This window comes from Panthera onca, chromosome D2, assembly GCF_046562875.1.
Source record: "Panthera onca isolate mPanOnc1 chromosome D2, mPanOnc1 haplotype 2, whole genome shotgun sequence".
Taxonomy (NCBI): Eukaryota; Metazoa; Chordata; class Mammalia; order Carnivora; family Felidae; genus Panthera; species Panthera onca.
Genome location: NC_138349.1, coordinates 44,733,682 through 44,748,084, shown reverse-complemented (window position 1 = coordinate 44,748,084; position 14,403 = coordinate 44,733,682). Strand labels below are relative to the sequence as shown.

The 14,403-nt window shown below is 34.4% G+C and overlaps 1 protein-coding gene across 10 annotated transcripts in view; it reads left to right on the top strand.

Moving 5' to 3' along the window:
- Positions 1 to 14,403, top strand: part of CCSER2 (coiled-coil serine rich protein 2) — a 187,876-nt gene that overhangs the window by 130,377 nt on the left and 43,096 nt on the right. For all 10 annotated transcript variants that reach the window (XR_009613004.3, XM_060642296.3, XM_060642304.2 and 7 more), the window contains one exon: positions 10,529 to 10,612. Coding sequence is in view for 9 of the 10 variants with exons in the window: in XM_060642296.3 (XP_060498279.1) it covers positions 10,529 to 10,612 (84 nt within the window). In the remaining variant the exon portion in view is untranslated. The remainder of the gene's footprint in view (positions 1 to 10,528; positions 10,613 to 14,403) is intronic.

Here is a 14,403-nt window from a genome sequence, read left to right as displayed (position 1 = left end):
ATAGGAAGTCTAAATGTTATAAAAATTAATTTACTCCAGGGATGTTAATGTAGTAACCAAGCCAACTACTTTATAGTCTAGGAGAACATATAAGCATTAAATAATTATAAAAATGATGTGTTACAAAGGGCAAAGATGCAAACTGAATGTATGATTGAAACCTGTAGTTCTTCCCAGTACTGTTTATAGATGTAATACATTTCACCCAAAATCAAAACACCTTTATTTGTGGTATTCATCAAAATGACTCCAAAATTATTAACACCAAAGAATAAGAAAGACAAAAAGAGAAAGGGTGGGAGGAAACTCTTTAGAGCAAGATATAATACTGACACAAATAGAAACATAAAGCAGTGGAAAAGAATAGAAAACCCAGACATATGTGCTGAAGTATCTACTAAACAATTGGACACAGAAGGATTTTAAAGTAAATGACTGAGGAAAAACTCAGTAGTATGGAGGCAATTATTTAGTTTATACTATAGTAAACAGATGGTTTGAAGAATTAAATATTTTTTTAATTAAAATTTTAGAAGAAATTAAATATTTTTTAATTAAAATTTTATAAGAAATTTACAACTAATATTTTCAAGTGACAGAAGAAATCTATAAAAAAGGATATCCTGACTCAGATATATACAATTAGGTTCAATAAAAAAATCTAAACAGAAAAAATTTATAAATAACAGTTGCTTAAAATATTACAGAATCTATCCTTATATAACAATGTTCTAGTCAATTTGAATACTAGATTTTTCTATTTTAAAAATATATTTATCCCAACCATTTGTTAGGATCACCTCTCTGAAGCGCTTATTTAAAATCAGGCTTTATAAGTTTGTATTTCAGAAATCCTCTCAAATATAGCTTGAATCATTAGATGTTAAACCCAATAGGTGAATTACAGCATTACTCAAAAATTATTTTCAGTGTACATTATAGAGTCTATGTGAGGTGATGTGATTGTTCATCCATATGCTTTTTTTTTTAATGACTTTTTAAAAAGAAAATGAAAAAAATCCACGTCTCCTCTTCCTCTACTCCCTTTCCTAGGATGCCTCTTGTGATTGTGTTGTAGCATATCTGAAACACAAGGCAGCTTTGTTGACATCACTGATGATGCTTGTCAGCAGAGATTGGTCAACGCTGCCAAACTTTTTTGTTAGTCATTTCAAGTGTCTGTGTCCATTGCAGCTGCTCTGGAACTCATAGGAAGATCCCAGTTTTTGCAAACTCATGGAAGAACCACCTGGGTAAGATGGAGTTTGTTACAGGGTTTTCCAATAAGTTCATATGTGAACAAGAGTTTACCTTGATGCTATGTCAAAAGAGAAAAGTGGAAGATGGCTTGATGACAGTAGTCTCCTAGTGCTCTTAGGATAAAGGAAAGTCTCTGTCTCTTTTTCAATCTTTAATAAAATGCTACTGGCATAAGAGTTAAGTAAAGATAATTGTATTTAGAGTTCAGAAATCCTAATTAGAAATTATAGAGACTGTTGAGACACTTCATTCAGTAAAGCAGCCCACCATAGTTGGGATAATCAGTTAACTATGAATTGCTTATTTTTTGTGCAGCAGGGTGTTGTAGTTTTTATGTATTTCTGCATCTATGCATTTATTAAATAGATTTATGCAAAATCCTTAGAACAGTGCCAGCATTATTCAGTAAATGTTAGCTTCTTAGTATATGTGATATGAAATATGAACATTGCATGCGCGATTGTTTTTAATTTTTTTTTTTTTTTAAAAGAAAAGGTTTTCTGTCCATTTTATGTTTTTCTTCCTCCTGTAATGCTTAAAGAAGCTTTTCTAATTTTGGTTTGGGACACTTTTCATTTGAGTTGAAGTTTACTTACTATTGGTTAGTGTCAGAGTTATTTGGAGAAGAGGTGATTTATTAATTGATTCAGTTGGAGATTTTATTCATGATCTTTAAGCTCCTGTGCTTTGATGGAAATAATAGGTTTTTCCCTCTTTGATTGGCTAAGTCTAGACTGCTAGGCTGTCAAAAAAAGTTGGAAAGTGGTTTTTTTTGAGGTACACCAATAGCTTAAACATTAGTAACTCTTCAATTGTCTTGGGCTATACTATAAATTTGTTTTATTTAGAATAATATTATTTCAATTTTCAAAAATATTTGTTTGAGGATGGGCTTTCATCCTTTATTGATTTCTAATCTAGATTAATAATAAAGAATATCTATGTGATATAAATTCTTTGGAATGTGTTGATATTTGCTTTGTGTCTTAAAGCAGGGGTGGAAAACTTTTCCTTAGAAGGCTACATAGTAAATATTTTAGCTTTTCTGGGCAAGAAGCAAAATCGTGGTTCTTATGTAGATATTTATAAAATCATTTAAAATGCAATCATTTAAAAATGTAAAAGCCATTCTTAGCTCATGGACTATGATAAAAATAGACATCTGGCTGGATTTGTCCTGTGGACCATGGTTTATAATTTCCTGGCTTAGAATATGCTTGATTTTTGTGATTTTCCTATGTTTGTTTGAAAGCATATATTCTCTATATTTTAGGTAGCAGTATGTCTATTATATTGACCTTTTTATTGTGTTATTTATATTTATCCTTACTAAATTTTTCTCTTTGCTCTATGAGTTTCTGAGAGTAGTATTAATTTCCTGCTATAATTATAGATTTTTCCATTTCTTCTTTTAATGCTCTATTTTATTACGTATATAAATGTTTTTGATTGGGACATCATCTTGGAGTGTTTCTTTGATCACTAAAGCTTTGTTTATCCTCATTAATGCTTTTTATCTTTAATTTTACCTTGCCACTTGTGTTATAGTCATATTAATATATCAATTTTAATTTTCTTGTGATTATTGAGATTTATCTGGTGTTCCTCTCTCCTTTTGTTTGCTTTTAGTTTTTTCTTTTTTTTTTTTTTTTAATTAATTTTCTGAGGCTGCCACAATATAAGATATAAACTGGGTGGCATATAACAACAGAAATTTATTCTTCCACAGTTCTGGAGGCTTGAAATCTGAAATCAAGGTGTTGTCAGGGCCATGTGCTCTCTGAAGGCTCTAGGAGAGGAATCTTCCCTGCCTCTTTAGCTTCTGGTGGTCCTGGCAATCCTGGGCATTCTTTGCCTTGTAGATGCATCACTCCCGTCTCTGCCTCTGTCTTCACATGACCTTCACATGACCTGTGTGTTTGTGTGTCCAAATTTCTCTCTTCTTATTTATAAAGATACTGGTCATATTGGATTTTAGGCTCGGCCCTATTCCATTATGACCTCAATTTGATTACATTTGTAAAAACCCTATTTCCAGATGAAGTTCTATTCACAAGTTTTGAATTGGCATGAATTTCTAGGGGAGACAGAATTCAATCTAATACAGCTTTTTTGAGGTATAATTTTCATGCTCTAAAATCTAGCCCTTTTTGTTGCAAAGTTCTGTGAGCTTGACAAATCCATACAGTTGTGCAGCTAGCTATTACAATCACCCCCAAAATTCCTTTTTTTTTTTTTAACTTTTATAATCAATCCCTACACCCCCTGCTAGCTCCTGGCAACCACTGATTTTTTAACCACTGATCTTTTTTATGTCTCTGTAGTTCTGCCTTTTCAAGACTGTCACATAAATGGAACCATATATGGTTTTCTGAGTCTGGCTTTTTTCCCTTACCATAAGTCATTTCAAATTCATTCATGCTGTCCTTGTATCACTAATTTGTCCCTGCTTATTGCTGAGTAGTATTCCATTGTATGTATGCATGTTTGTTTATCCGTTTACCAGTTGAAGGTTATTTGTTTCACTTTCCAGTTTCTGGCAATTGTGAATAAAGCTACTATAAATATAAACATTTGTGCATAGATTTTCATGTGCACATGTTTTCATTTCTCTTGGGTTAGTACCTTGGGTTAAAATTGCGGAGTTGTATGGTGAGTATATATTTAACTTAAGAAACTGCTAAGATGTTTTCCAAAGTGTCTGTATGATTTTGTATTCCCATCAGCAATTAATGAAAGCTTCAGTTATTTTGCATCTTTGCATCTGCCTGGTATTGTGTTTTTCAGAAGCTTTTCAAGTAGATGTGCAGTGGTATCTTACTGTGGTTTTAATTTGCATTTGCCTAATGACTAATCATTTTGAGCATATTTCCATGTGCTTATTTACTCTTTGTATATCTTCTTTGGTTTTTATTATTTTGCCCATGAACAAAAATGTCTGTTTTATTGATTTTTGAAAGTTCTTTATATATTTATAATAGTACATTTAGCAGGCAGGTAAATGAAACAAATGAATATTGAAAAAAATGAAAGTTGCTTTTTAGGCAGCTATGTACAATTGTGAGTTAATGAACTGTTAAAAACCCTGAAGCACATTATCATTTTTTTTATTGTCAATATTGTTTAAAAATAGCTAACAATTTATAAGTGCTGTCAATGAGTTAGATACTGTGCTCAGTATGTTACCTGGATTATTGCAAATATTTTCTCCCAGTCCATAGCTTCTCTTCTTAATCTGTTAATAGTATTTTAAAGAGCAGAAGTTCTTCTCTTGAAGTCAAATTTATCACTATTTTTTATTGTCATATTTGTGGTATCATATTTAAGAAATCTTGGTCCAACCCAAAGTTACAGAGATTTTCTGTTTATTTGGAGGGTTTTTATAGTTTTAAGTTTGGCATATAGTTTTAAGTCTGCAGTCTGTTTTGAGAATTTTTGTATATGGCATGAGGTATGAGTGAAATTAATTTTCTTGCATATGGATGTTCTGGTACCATTTGTTGAAAAGACTATCCTTTCTTTATTGAATTGCCTTGGTACTTTTGTCAAAAATGCCTTTGAACATAAATGTGTCTGTTTCTGGACTCTTTCATTCCTTTGACCAATGTCCTTTTGCCAATATCAGATTCTCTAGATTACGATAGCTTTTATAGTAAGTCTCAAAGTAGTATTATATCTTCCAACTTTATCTTTTCAAAATTATTTGACTGTTTTAGTTCTCTTGCCTTACTATATAAATTTTAGAAGCAGCTTTTCTATTTCTGCGAAAATTCTGCTGGACATTTGGTTGAGTGGGCACTGATACGTAGTTGAATTTGGAAGAGAGTTGATATTTCAACAATATTGAGTCTTTAAATTCATTAAAGAGTATACCTCTCCATTATGTAAGTCATCTCTGATTTCTTTTTTTTTTTTTTTTTTTTTTGGTTTTTAAATTTTTTTTTAACGTTTATTCAGTTTTGAGAGACAGAGACAGAGTGCAAGTGGGGGAGGGGCAGAGAGGTAGGGAGACACAGAATCTGAAGCAGGCACCAGGCTCTGAGCTGTCCGCCCAGAGCCGGATGCGGGGCTTGAACTCACAGACCGCGAGATCATGACCTGAGCCGAAGTCACTCAACTGACTGAGCCACCCAGGTGCCCCGATTTTTTTGTTTGTTTGCTTTTGAAGTTTGTCTATATTTTGTTAGATTTGTACCTAAATATTTCTATTTGGGGATTTTGATTTTTTTTCTTGGTTTTGTTGGATTTTGGTTTAATGTAAATTTTTTTAAATGTCAATTTTCAGTTCTTTGCCATAGAAATAGTAGATTTTTATATATCAACCTTGTATTTTGTGACTTTCCTAAATTCATGTGTTAGTTCTAGTAGTAGTATTGCAGATACTTTGGGAAATGATACAGCTAAAATTATATTACTTGAATGGAGATGGTTTTATTCCTTTTTTAGTTTCTACTTGTCCTTTAAAATTTCATTTTACTTGCTTTATTGCACTGGGTAGGAACTCCAGTATAATAGAGTACCTTGTTCCTGGCTTTGGGGGTAAAGCATTCAGTCTTTCACTGTTAAATATGATGTTAATTTTGAGGCTTTTTTTAGATGGATTTTATCAGGTTGAACAAGTTCCCTTCTCTTGCTAGTTTGCTGTGTTTTTGTCATGAATGGATGTTGAATTTTGGAAGAAACTTTTTCTGTGTCTGTTGTAATAATCATATAGATATTTCTTGATATGCTGAATCACATTGCTTTTTAACTATTGAGCCAGCTTTACATTCCAGGGATCAACTCCACTTGTTCATAATCTTTTTTCCTTTTTATATATTATTGAATTTGATTTAGAGATATTTTTTCAAGGACTTTTGTGTATTCACAAAGGATCTTGATCTTTAAGTCTTCTTATACTGTCTTTGGTTCAGGTAAGTGCTAGCCTCATTTAACTGATTTAATTTTCTAACTTAATTTGATTTATGTTTTCTCTAAGAGATTACATAGAACTGATACTATTCCTTTAAATTTTGGAAGAATTTTATAGACAAACATCTAGCCTTTAATATTTCTTTTATGGAAGGTTTAAATTATGAAATAATTTTATTAATAATCACATCTACTCAAGTTGTCTGTTTCATTTGGGGTGAGTTTCGATAATTTGTGGTTTTGAGTAATTTCTCCATTTCATGTAAGTTGTCAAATTTGTGTGCATAGAGTCACTCATAGTATTATTGCCTTATGTACTTTTAATGCCTGAAACATCTTCATGATATCCCTGCTTTCATTCCTGATACCTGTTTTCTCTGTCCTGATATGTATCTGATTTGTGCCTTCTATCTTTGTTCTTTGGCAGTTTTGCTAGATGTTTTATAGTTGCCGAATAACCTGTTTTTGGTTTCATTGCTTTCTTTCTATTTCTTGATTTTCAATTTCATTAATTTCTGCTCTTTATTATTTTCTTCTTTCTGCTTGCTCTGGGTTTATTTTGCTCCGGTTGTAGATTTGACACCTTTGTTTTAATATGAGTCTCTCTTATAATAATTTTCCCACTAAGCACTGCTTTAGTTGAATTCCACAGATTTTGATAATGTGGTATCTTCACTTTTCTTCAAATCAAAATATTTTCTTATTTGCCTTCAGGTTTCTTCTTTGACCCATGGATGATTTAAAGTTCGTTGTTTACTTTCTAACAGTTTGAACATTATCCTTCTGTTACTGATTTCTAGTTTAATTCCCTTATGTTCAGAGACCACACTTTGTCTATTTTCTATTCTTTTTAAACTGAGCTTCCCAAATCTGCAGGTTTATGTCTTTCACCAAGTTTGGGGTGTATTTGTCTGTTATTTCTTCAAATACTTTTTTCTGCCCTCTACCCTTCCTTCTGTGACTCTAATGCTATGAATATTATATTAGATCCTTCGTTCTTGTCCCATACTTCCCCTCAGCAGATTCTATTCTTTTTCCACGCCGCCCCCCACCCCCCATCTCTTTTCTCTTCATGGTTCAAATTGCATGATTTCTGTTGATGCGTCTTCAAGTTCACTGTGTTATCTCAAATGCTGGTATTCAGTCCAGCTAGTGCATTTTGAAATTTAATTTTTGAATCTTTTCAGTTCTAGAATTTGCACATTTCCACTTTGTTCTATTTCTTTGCTGAGATTTTCTCTTTCCATTCCCTTTAAGAGTTCTCTTTTACTTTTGGAGAATTTTTATAATGGCCCTATTAAAATCTCTTTCAATTAATTCCAACCTCTGTCTTGTTTTGGCATTGGTGTTTGTTGATTGTCTTTTCCTGTGTGAGTTGAGATGTTCCTTGTTGTTTGTGTGTTGAGTAATTTTGGATTGTATATCTTGTATCTTTGTGTGTTTTGTTAGGAGACACTTAATTTTGTTTAAATGTTATGGAGAATATTGTGGGGTTTCTTGGGGTTTTTTGTAGTTTTGGTTTTTGTTTTAATTTTCTTAAAATAATTTTTTTTTTGGTAATGTTTATTTTTGAGAGAGTGAGAGAGCATGCGAGTGGGGAAAGGGCAGAGAGAGAGAGAGGGAGACACAGAATCTGAAGCGGGCTCCAGGCTCTGATCTGACAGCACAGAGCCCAACATGGGGCTCAAACTCATAAACCGCAAGATCATGCATGACCTGAGCAGAAGTCGGACGCTTAACTGACTGAGCCACCCAGGCACTCCTGTTTTAATTTTAAAGCAGGCAAATGCTCTGGTTAGATTCAGGCTAGAAGTTCAAACTAGCCAGCCACCTTTGGATTGTGGCTGTAATGTCATTTCTATTTCAAAGCCTTTGCCATGCTCATCAGATCTGTCCTTAGTATACACCTTTCAGTGGCTAGATTGGGCCTGGGCAGTGGTCTTAGTTTATTTCTCAAAGTCTTTGATATTAGGATCAGATTCAAGCAAGTGCTATTCAGGGTTGAACCTAGAAATTTACATACAGCTTCCTGGAGTCCTGAGCTGGTCTCACTGGTATTTTCTCTTTACCTAGGGCTCCCCTTTTTGTCTCTTCTCCCTGAAAGCTGATGTTTTATTTTTCTCATTCTGCTGCTTACTTTCCACAGCTATACCCACATCTAAGGCAAAAGCAGTGTATACTTGTGTTGTCTCCTATTCTTTGGAGTTCCTGCTTGCAATTTGCAGGAAGAAGATAGAGATGTTTGAAAATAAGTCAGATTATACAGTTTCTCTTTTCTCAAATATATACTTATATGTAGTACTGTTTTTATACGTCAAGGCATTTACAGCAGAGGTGAACTTTTAACTGAGATGAGTCTTGTAAAATTTCTTTTTTTATTTTAAACATTTAACATAGTGTTCTGAAGGCATTCATTAGGACATTGCCTCCCCTCTCAGGTCGAATTCTGTATCTCCATTTGATTTCACCAATAAAGATATAATTTATGTTAGAAATTTGACAAATGCTTATTTTTTGCTATGAATCTAAATACACATTCATAGGCCCTATACCCAGAGATTCTGATTCAGTAAAGAAGAAAATGGCCTACATGCTTATGTCTTCTACTTTAACATTCTTGTTTTAATACAGGACATTTCTGCAGTCTAAGAGATTTCCTCAGGACAGATAGGTCTGAGGAAGATGATGATAGTAGCACTCCTTGAATGTTGTTGATTCAGTGGGTGTCTCAAGGCATCTGAACAAACCAGGTGTCAAACCACCCTTGGTAGGGGCCCAGTCCTTCACCATCACCCTAGGCATATTCTATACTTATTCATCTTTCTTGAGGTTGTCTGTGAATCATTTAATATGCCATTTCTTGGTTATTCCTAACCAATTCAGCAAGGGGTAGGACGTAATTTTTGTCATTTTCTTTATTGCATTTAAGGACAAAAAGTTTAACTTTTTCAACTTCTATTGAGATATAGCATACATCCAGTAGGTGTTTAAGGTATACCAATCTTAAGTGTATAACTTAAACTTTTCATATGTCTGTACCACCATACGTCCTGTATGTACCATCCATACATACAGTCAAGACATAGAACATTTCCAACATCCCCTTTCCCTTAAGTCAACCCCTGTTCTGATCTCTAGCACAATAAATTAGTTTTTCCTTCTCTTAGGCTTCACATAAATCAAGTCATGCGGGGGTACCTGGGTGGCTCAGTTAGTTAAGTGTCTGACTCTTGATGTCGGTTCAGGTCATGATGTCAACGGTTCATGAGTTTGAACCCCACGTTGGGTTCTGTGCTGGCAGTGTAGAGCCTGCTTGGAATTCTCTCTCTTTTCCCCCCCTCTCTTTCTACCCTTTGCTTGCTCATGCTGTCTCTCTCAAAATAAACAAATAAACTTAAAAAAAATAGTCATGCAATATGTATACTCTGGTCTAATATTTTTAATCAAATGATTCTTATGGCTATGCCTTCTTGAATTATTTAATATTATTGTTTCTGACTCAGAAACAAAAACAAAAAATACATACTCAAGGGTGTCTCAGTGGTTCAGTTGGTTAAGCGTCTGACTTCGGCTCAGGTCATGATCTCATGGTTGTGGTTCGAGCCGCATCGAGCTCTGTGCTGACAGAGCCTGGAGCCTGCTTTGGATTCTGTGTCTCCCTCTCTCTCTGCCCCTCCCCTGCTCATGCTCTGTCTCTTTCTCTCTCAAAAATATGTAAACATTGAAAAAAATTTTTTTATTTAAAAAAAAATTTTTTTTTAACGTTTATTTATTTTTGAGACAGAGAGAGAGCAGGGGCAGAGAGAGAGGGAGACACAGAATCTGAAACAGGCTCCAGGCTCTGAGCTGTCAGCACAGAGCCCGACACGGGGCTCGAACTCACAGACCGTGAGATCATGACCTGAGCCAAAGTCGGACGCTTAACTGACCAAGCCACCCAGGCGCCCCCCCTCCCCCAAAAAAAATTTTTTTAAATCATACTCTAAAAGCCATGTCTAAACAAAGCAGATGTAATTTGACTTTTATTTTGCATTTTTTTGTGGGTGAGATAATCTTCAAATTCTTTAGGAAATTTTCCATATTCCTTTTCCCACTGTAAAACTTTCAATGGCTTTGTGCTTCATCCATTCATGTACTATCTGTTGTTTAGTTCCACAAATTATTCTTGCCCTCGCTTTATTTTTACCCGTTCCACATTTTCTTCTACAAATGTGTACAATGAAAAGGAGATTTCTAAAATCTTATATCCTGTTTGTCCTTTGCCATGCTAGCAATTTGGTCTGGGTGAATTCAGGTTGAAAGGAGTGTTTGCAGTTATTGTATTAATCTCATGTTTTCCTTCTCTTCTCTCTGACAGCATGATGGAAGTGGTTCATTGCATGATATTCAGCTATCATTGTCATCCAGTCCAGAACCAGAAGATGGTGATCAAATATATAAGGTATGACTAGGTACTCATGCTAAATTTTTAAAAATTCTTTATTACTAAAATTATAAAGCAGTAACAAAACATTTAATAATAAATGTATTAAAACGTGCAGCTTTGCTGTGTTAAGTTTTAATCGGGTCTGCTTTTAACTTTTGCTACCTTAATAAGTTAAAATGATATCACTCTGGTGTTTTAATTTGAATTTATTTTATTAGTTGGATAAGTATTTGTCCCTGTATTAACTACTGGTACAGGATTGTTTTTCTTAAATCAATAAATTATGAAATTTTTAATTTCTTTTTTATAATTATGAAAACAGTTTTAAAAATATACCAGTTATGGTGATTAACAGGTACTTCTATATAATAACAACATTGAAGAAATATACTGAAAATGAGATTAATTTATCTTTTTTTCATGTTTAAAAATATAATTATAGAATACAGATGCACTTTAGTGTTTGAAAGTATATTTTTTATAATGGTAATTTTTAGTTCTCTTTTTATTGAGAAAAGCTTTTTCCTTTTACAGTTATTTCTGAAGTTCATATTTCTTAAGCACACAAACGTTTTCTTGATTTAATGTTTCCAAGTAAAATTATTGTTTTCTTTCACATTCTATCTTCAGGGCATGCTAGTCAGTGTTTTCTAGTCAACAAACAATCTTGAAATATTGGTGTCTTGCAGTGACAAAAATGTATTTCTCGACTTGTTATTTTTCAATATGTTACATATTGTCTGTAGATCAGCTGGGACTCTGCTTTCTGCTGCTTCTTCATCCTGAGAGCCAGTCTGGAGGATCAGCCCCTGTCCTAGAACATGTTTTTGAACTTAAGGGAAAAAAGCATTGGCAGAACCACATGTGGATTCTGCATGGATGTTGCAAATATTACCTTCTCCAAATAAAGTCAAGTAGTCAACCCTGGAATTAGAGGTCAAAGCAGCATAATTTTCTCATAGAATGTGGGGTGACTTACTGGAACAAGATTGCATCTAAAACCACCAAAACCAAAAGAATATAGGATTATTCTATAGTTATTTTGTTATTTGTAGTTTTGTAGTTATTTTGTTATCTAGTCTTGGTTTTTTGATGTGTTACCTTACCTATTATTGCACAAATTTCTTCCCATCTCTGGGCTTCCATCCTATTAAGAGTACAGTACTCTAAATCAGCAGGTCTGCAGTAGGATATCTTTTTTCAAAATACTTTTACATACACAATAATTGAGAACCATTGACTTAGATGGTTTCTAAATCATCTCTCAGTTTTAAGTTTTGTGACCGACATTTTTAAAGTGAAGGTGAGTTTTTCCTGCATTTTTTTTGTGAAAAGTTTTTACATATGAAGAAATAATTTTCAAGAAAAAATTTTAATTCCAACTTTTTTACACAACTGATATTTTTAATTTTTCTTTGTTCCTTTCTAGTGTGTCTATATATTTAATGTTACATGATAGACATATTGCTACACAGTATTTATTTCTTGTCCCTACTCCATTTCCTTCCAAGCAGATCATTCCTAGTCTTCCTTCTTATCCAAGGTGAGATGCTGTGGCTGATACTGTTTCCAGTACACTGGACTCCTTTGCACTTTCATTGTCAGATCCCCAGTTATGTCCCCTTCTCATCTGGTTTAGCAGTACAGCTTCAAATGATATAACTGACTTGTGTCATTGCAAATTCAGGGTCTGCAATCTGCTCTGGACCTGCCATGTCCCTAATCTGTCTTTTGTATCAGTCAGAACAGCTCTCTCTCCCATTCCCTTGATGAGCTAGTCTCAACATTGCCTCCGCCCTCAAGCCTCATTCTCAGCCATTCTTCTCAATTTCTGCAAGTGGCCTTGTGTTCATCAAGCAAGATCTGCTACCTGCCCTCCTGCCTTCTGACTTACCTGTATCTGTTATCATTCTCATTCACGTTGTTTCAGTTACAGGGCAAAAATGGCCACTGTGCTGTGGAAGACCACCCTTTCTTAGATTCTGGACTCTTATCTTCTGCTGCTGTTAGTTCTGCTGCTAACTACACATCCTCCTCTCTTATCTCTCTTCAGTGTGTCTTCACTACTTTTTCTTAATCCTCAGTTTATAAATTTCTGTATCTTACCTATCATAAATTCAGTAAACCAGATAAACCTTTCCTTGACTCTCCTTAAACCTCTTTCTAGTTAACATGGAAACCTGGAAAAATGAAAGCAGCTACTGGTTTTAATGCTATAGACATTTGGAATGACAGTTATCTTAAAAGCTTTGTCCTTGATTTTTATGTCACTTCTCTCTGAAATCCATTACACTCTTCAACATTTTCCCATTTCCTTTGTAGGTTCCTCCTCTTATTCAGAATATAGATTTATATCTTTAGTCCAGTTCTCTTTGAACTTTTTACTGTCATGGTGTCATATAGACCATATGTGTTGATAACATGAAATTTCTCTTTTTTTTGAGAGAGTGAGCAAAAGAGAGAGCACAGGTGAGGAGGGGAGTTGGTGGGGGGAGAGAGGGAGAATTTTAAGCAGGCTCCACACCCAGTGAAGCCCAACGGAAGGCTCAGTCCCACAACCGTTGAGATCATGATCTCAGCCAAAATCAAGAGTCAGACGCTTAACTGACTGAGCCACCCAGGTGCCCCAGAAATTGCTCTTTCATACCGGGTCATCCAGTTGCCCTCTGGACATTTCCACTGTGTCCCAGCCCCAGGCACCTCTAATAATATATCTGAGACTCACCATTTTTCCTCTTTGACATATTTCTCCTCATTTAGTCTTCATTTCTTTTGGAGGCACAACCATTATCACCCACACTAGAAATATAGGTATCACTCTTGACTGTCCCTTTGTGCTCTTTCACATGGAGAGATAATTGCCAAAATCTCCTAATTTTGATTCCTGCTCTTCTTACTACTTCTCCCTTCACTCTCTTGGGTCAGGCTCCTAATGTCATCTGGAGTATTATAACATTTTGGTAACAAATTCCCTAGCCTAATTTGTTGTTGTCATTGTCATATTTGTCCTCTAAATAGCCATCTCACATGCACTGTCACTCCCCTCGCTTAGGCCATGCTTGATATTCATGACTCTCTATGATTTGGCTCTTGCCTGGTTTACTAACCACGTTGGTTTCCACTGTTCACTACAGCCTTTGTGTGATAGAGTCACTGCTTCTAATTCTCCACATATGCTATGCTTATCTTCATCTCTGTATTGTACGATACTAGAATCTCTTCCTCAAATCCAAAGCCTGACAGGTTTCTGTATCTTCAGAGCTTTTTACTCATCCTTTAAGACTTCACTGGAATTACCTATTTACTGATATGTGTTCCCCTTTGCCCATCTTTATGTGTAAAATCCTTACAGCAGTGACTGTCATAAAGTTAAATACTGTATACATGTTGGCTATTAATGTTATCACATTGTATTTGGATTTTTTTCAGGTCCATTTCCTCTAACACTGGCAGAACCTAGCAGTGACCAAATGATAACATATAGTATAGTATATATAGTATTCCATTAGATTGCAACATTGTATTTCAGTTGTCTCCTTTTAGGGCGGTTGTAAATTTGTAAACTTTTAAATAATACCTTTTTGTAGGTTTTTTTCATACTTATGATTATTTCTTTGGCATAGTTTCTTAGGAGTGGGATGACTGAATTAGAGTGCAAGCATTTTTATGACTCTTCTATGTATAGCCATGTGTTTCTACAGAAAGGCCAGTTTTGATGTCTGATGATGTACCATTTTTTTTCTGCAATTTTGTTCATAACATTATTTCTTCCCCCAATTTAATGTCTATAAAACAATACCTTTAGT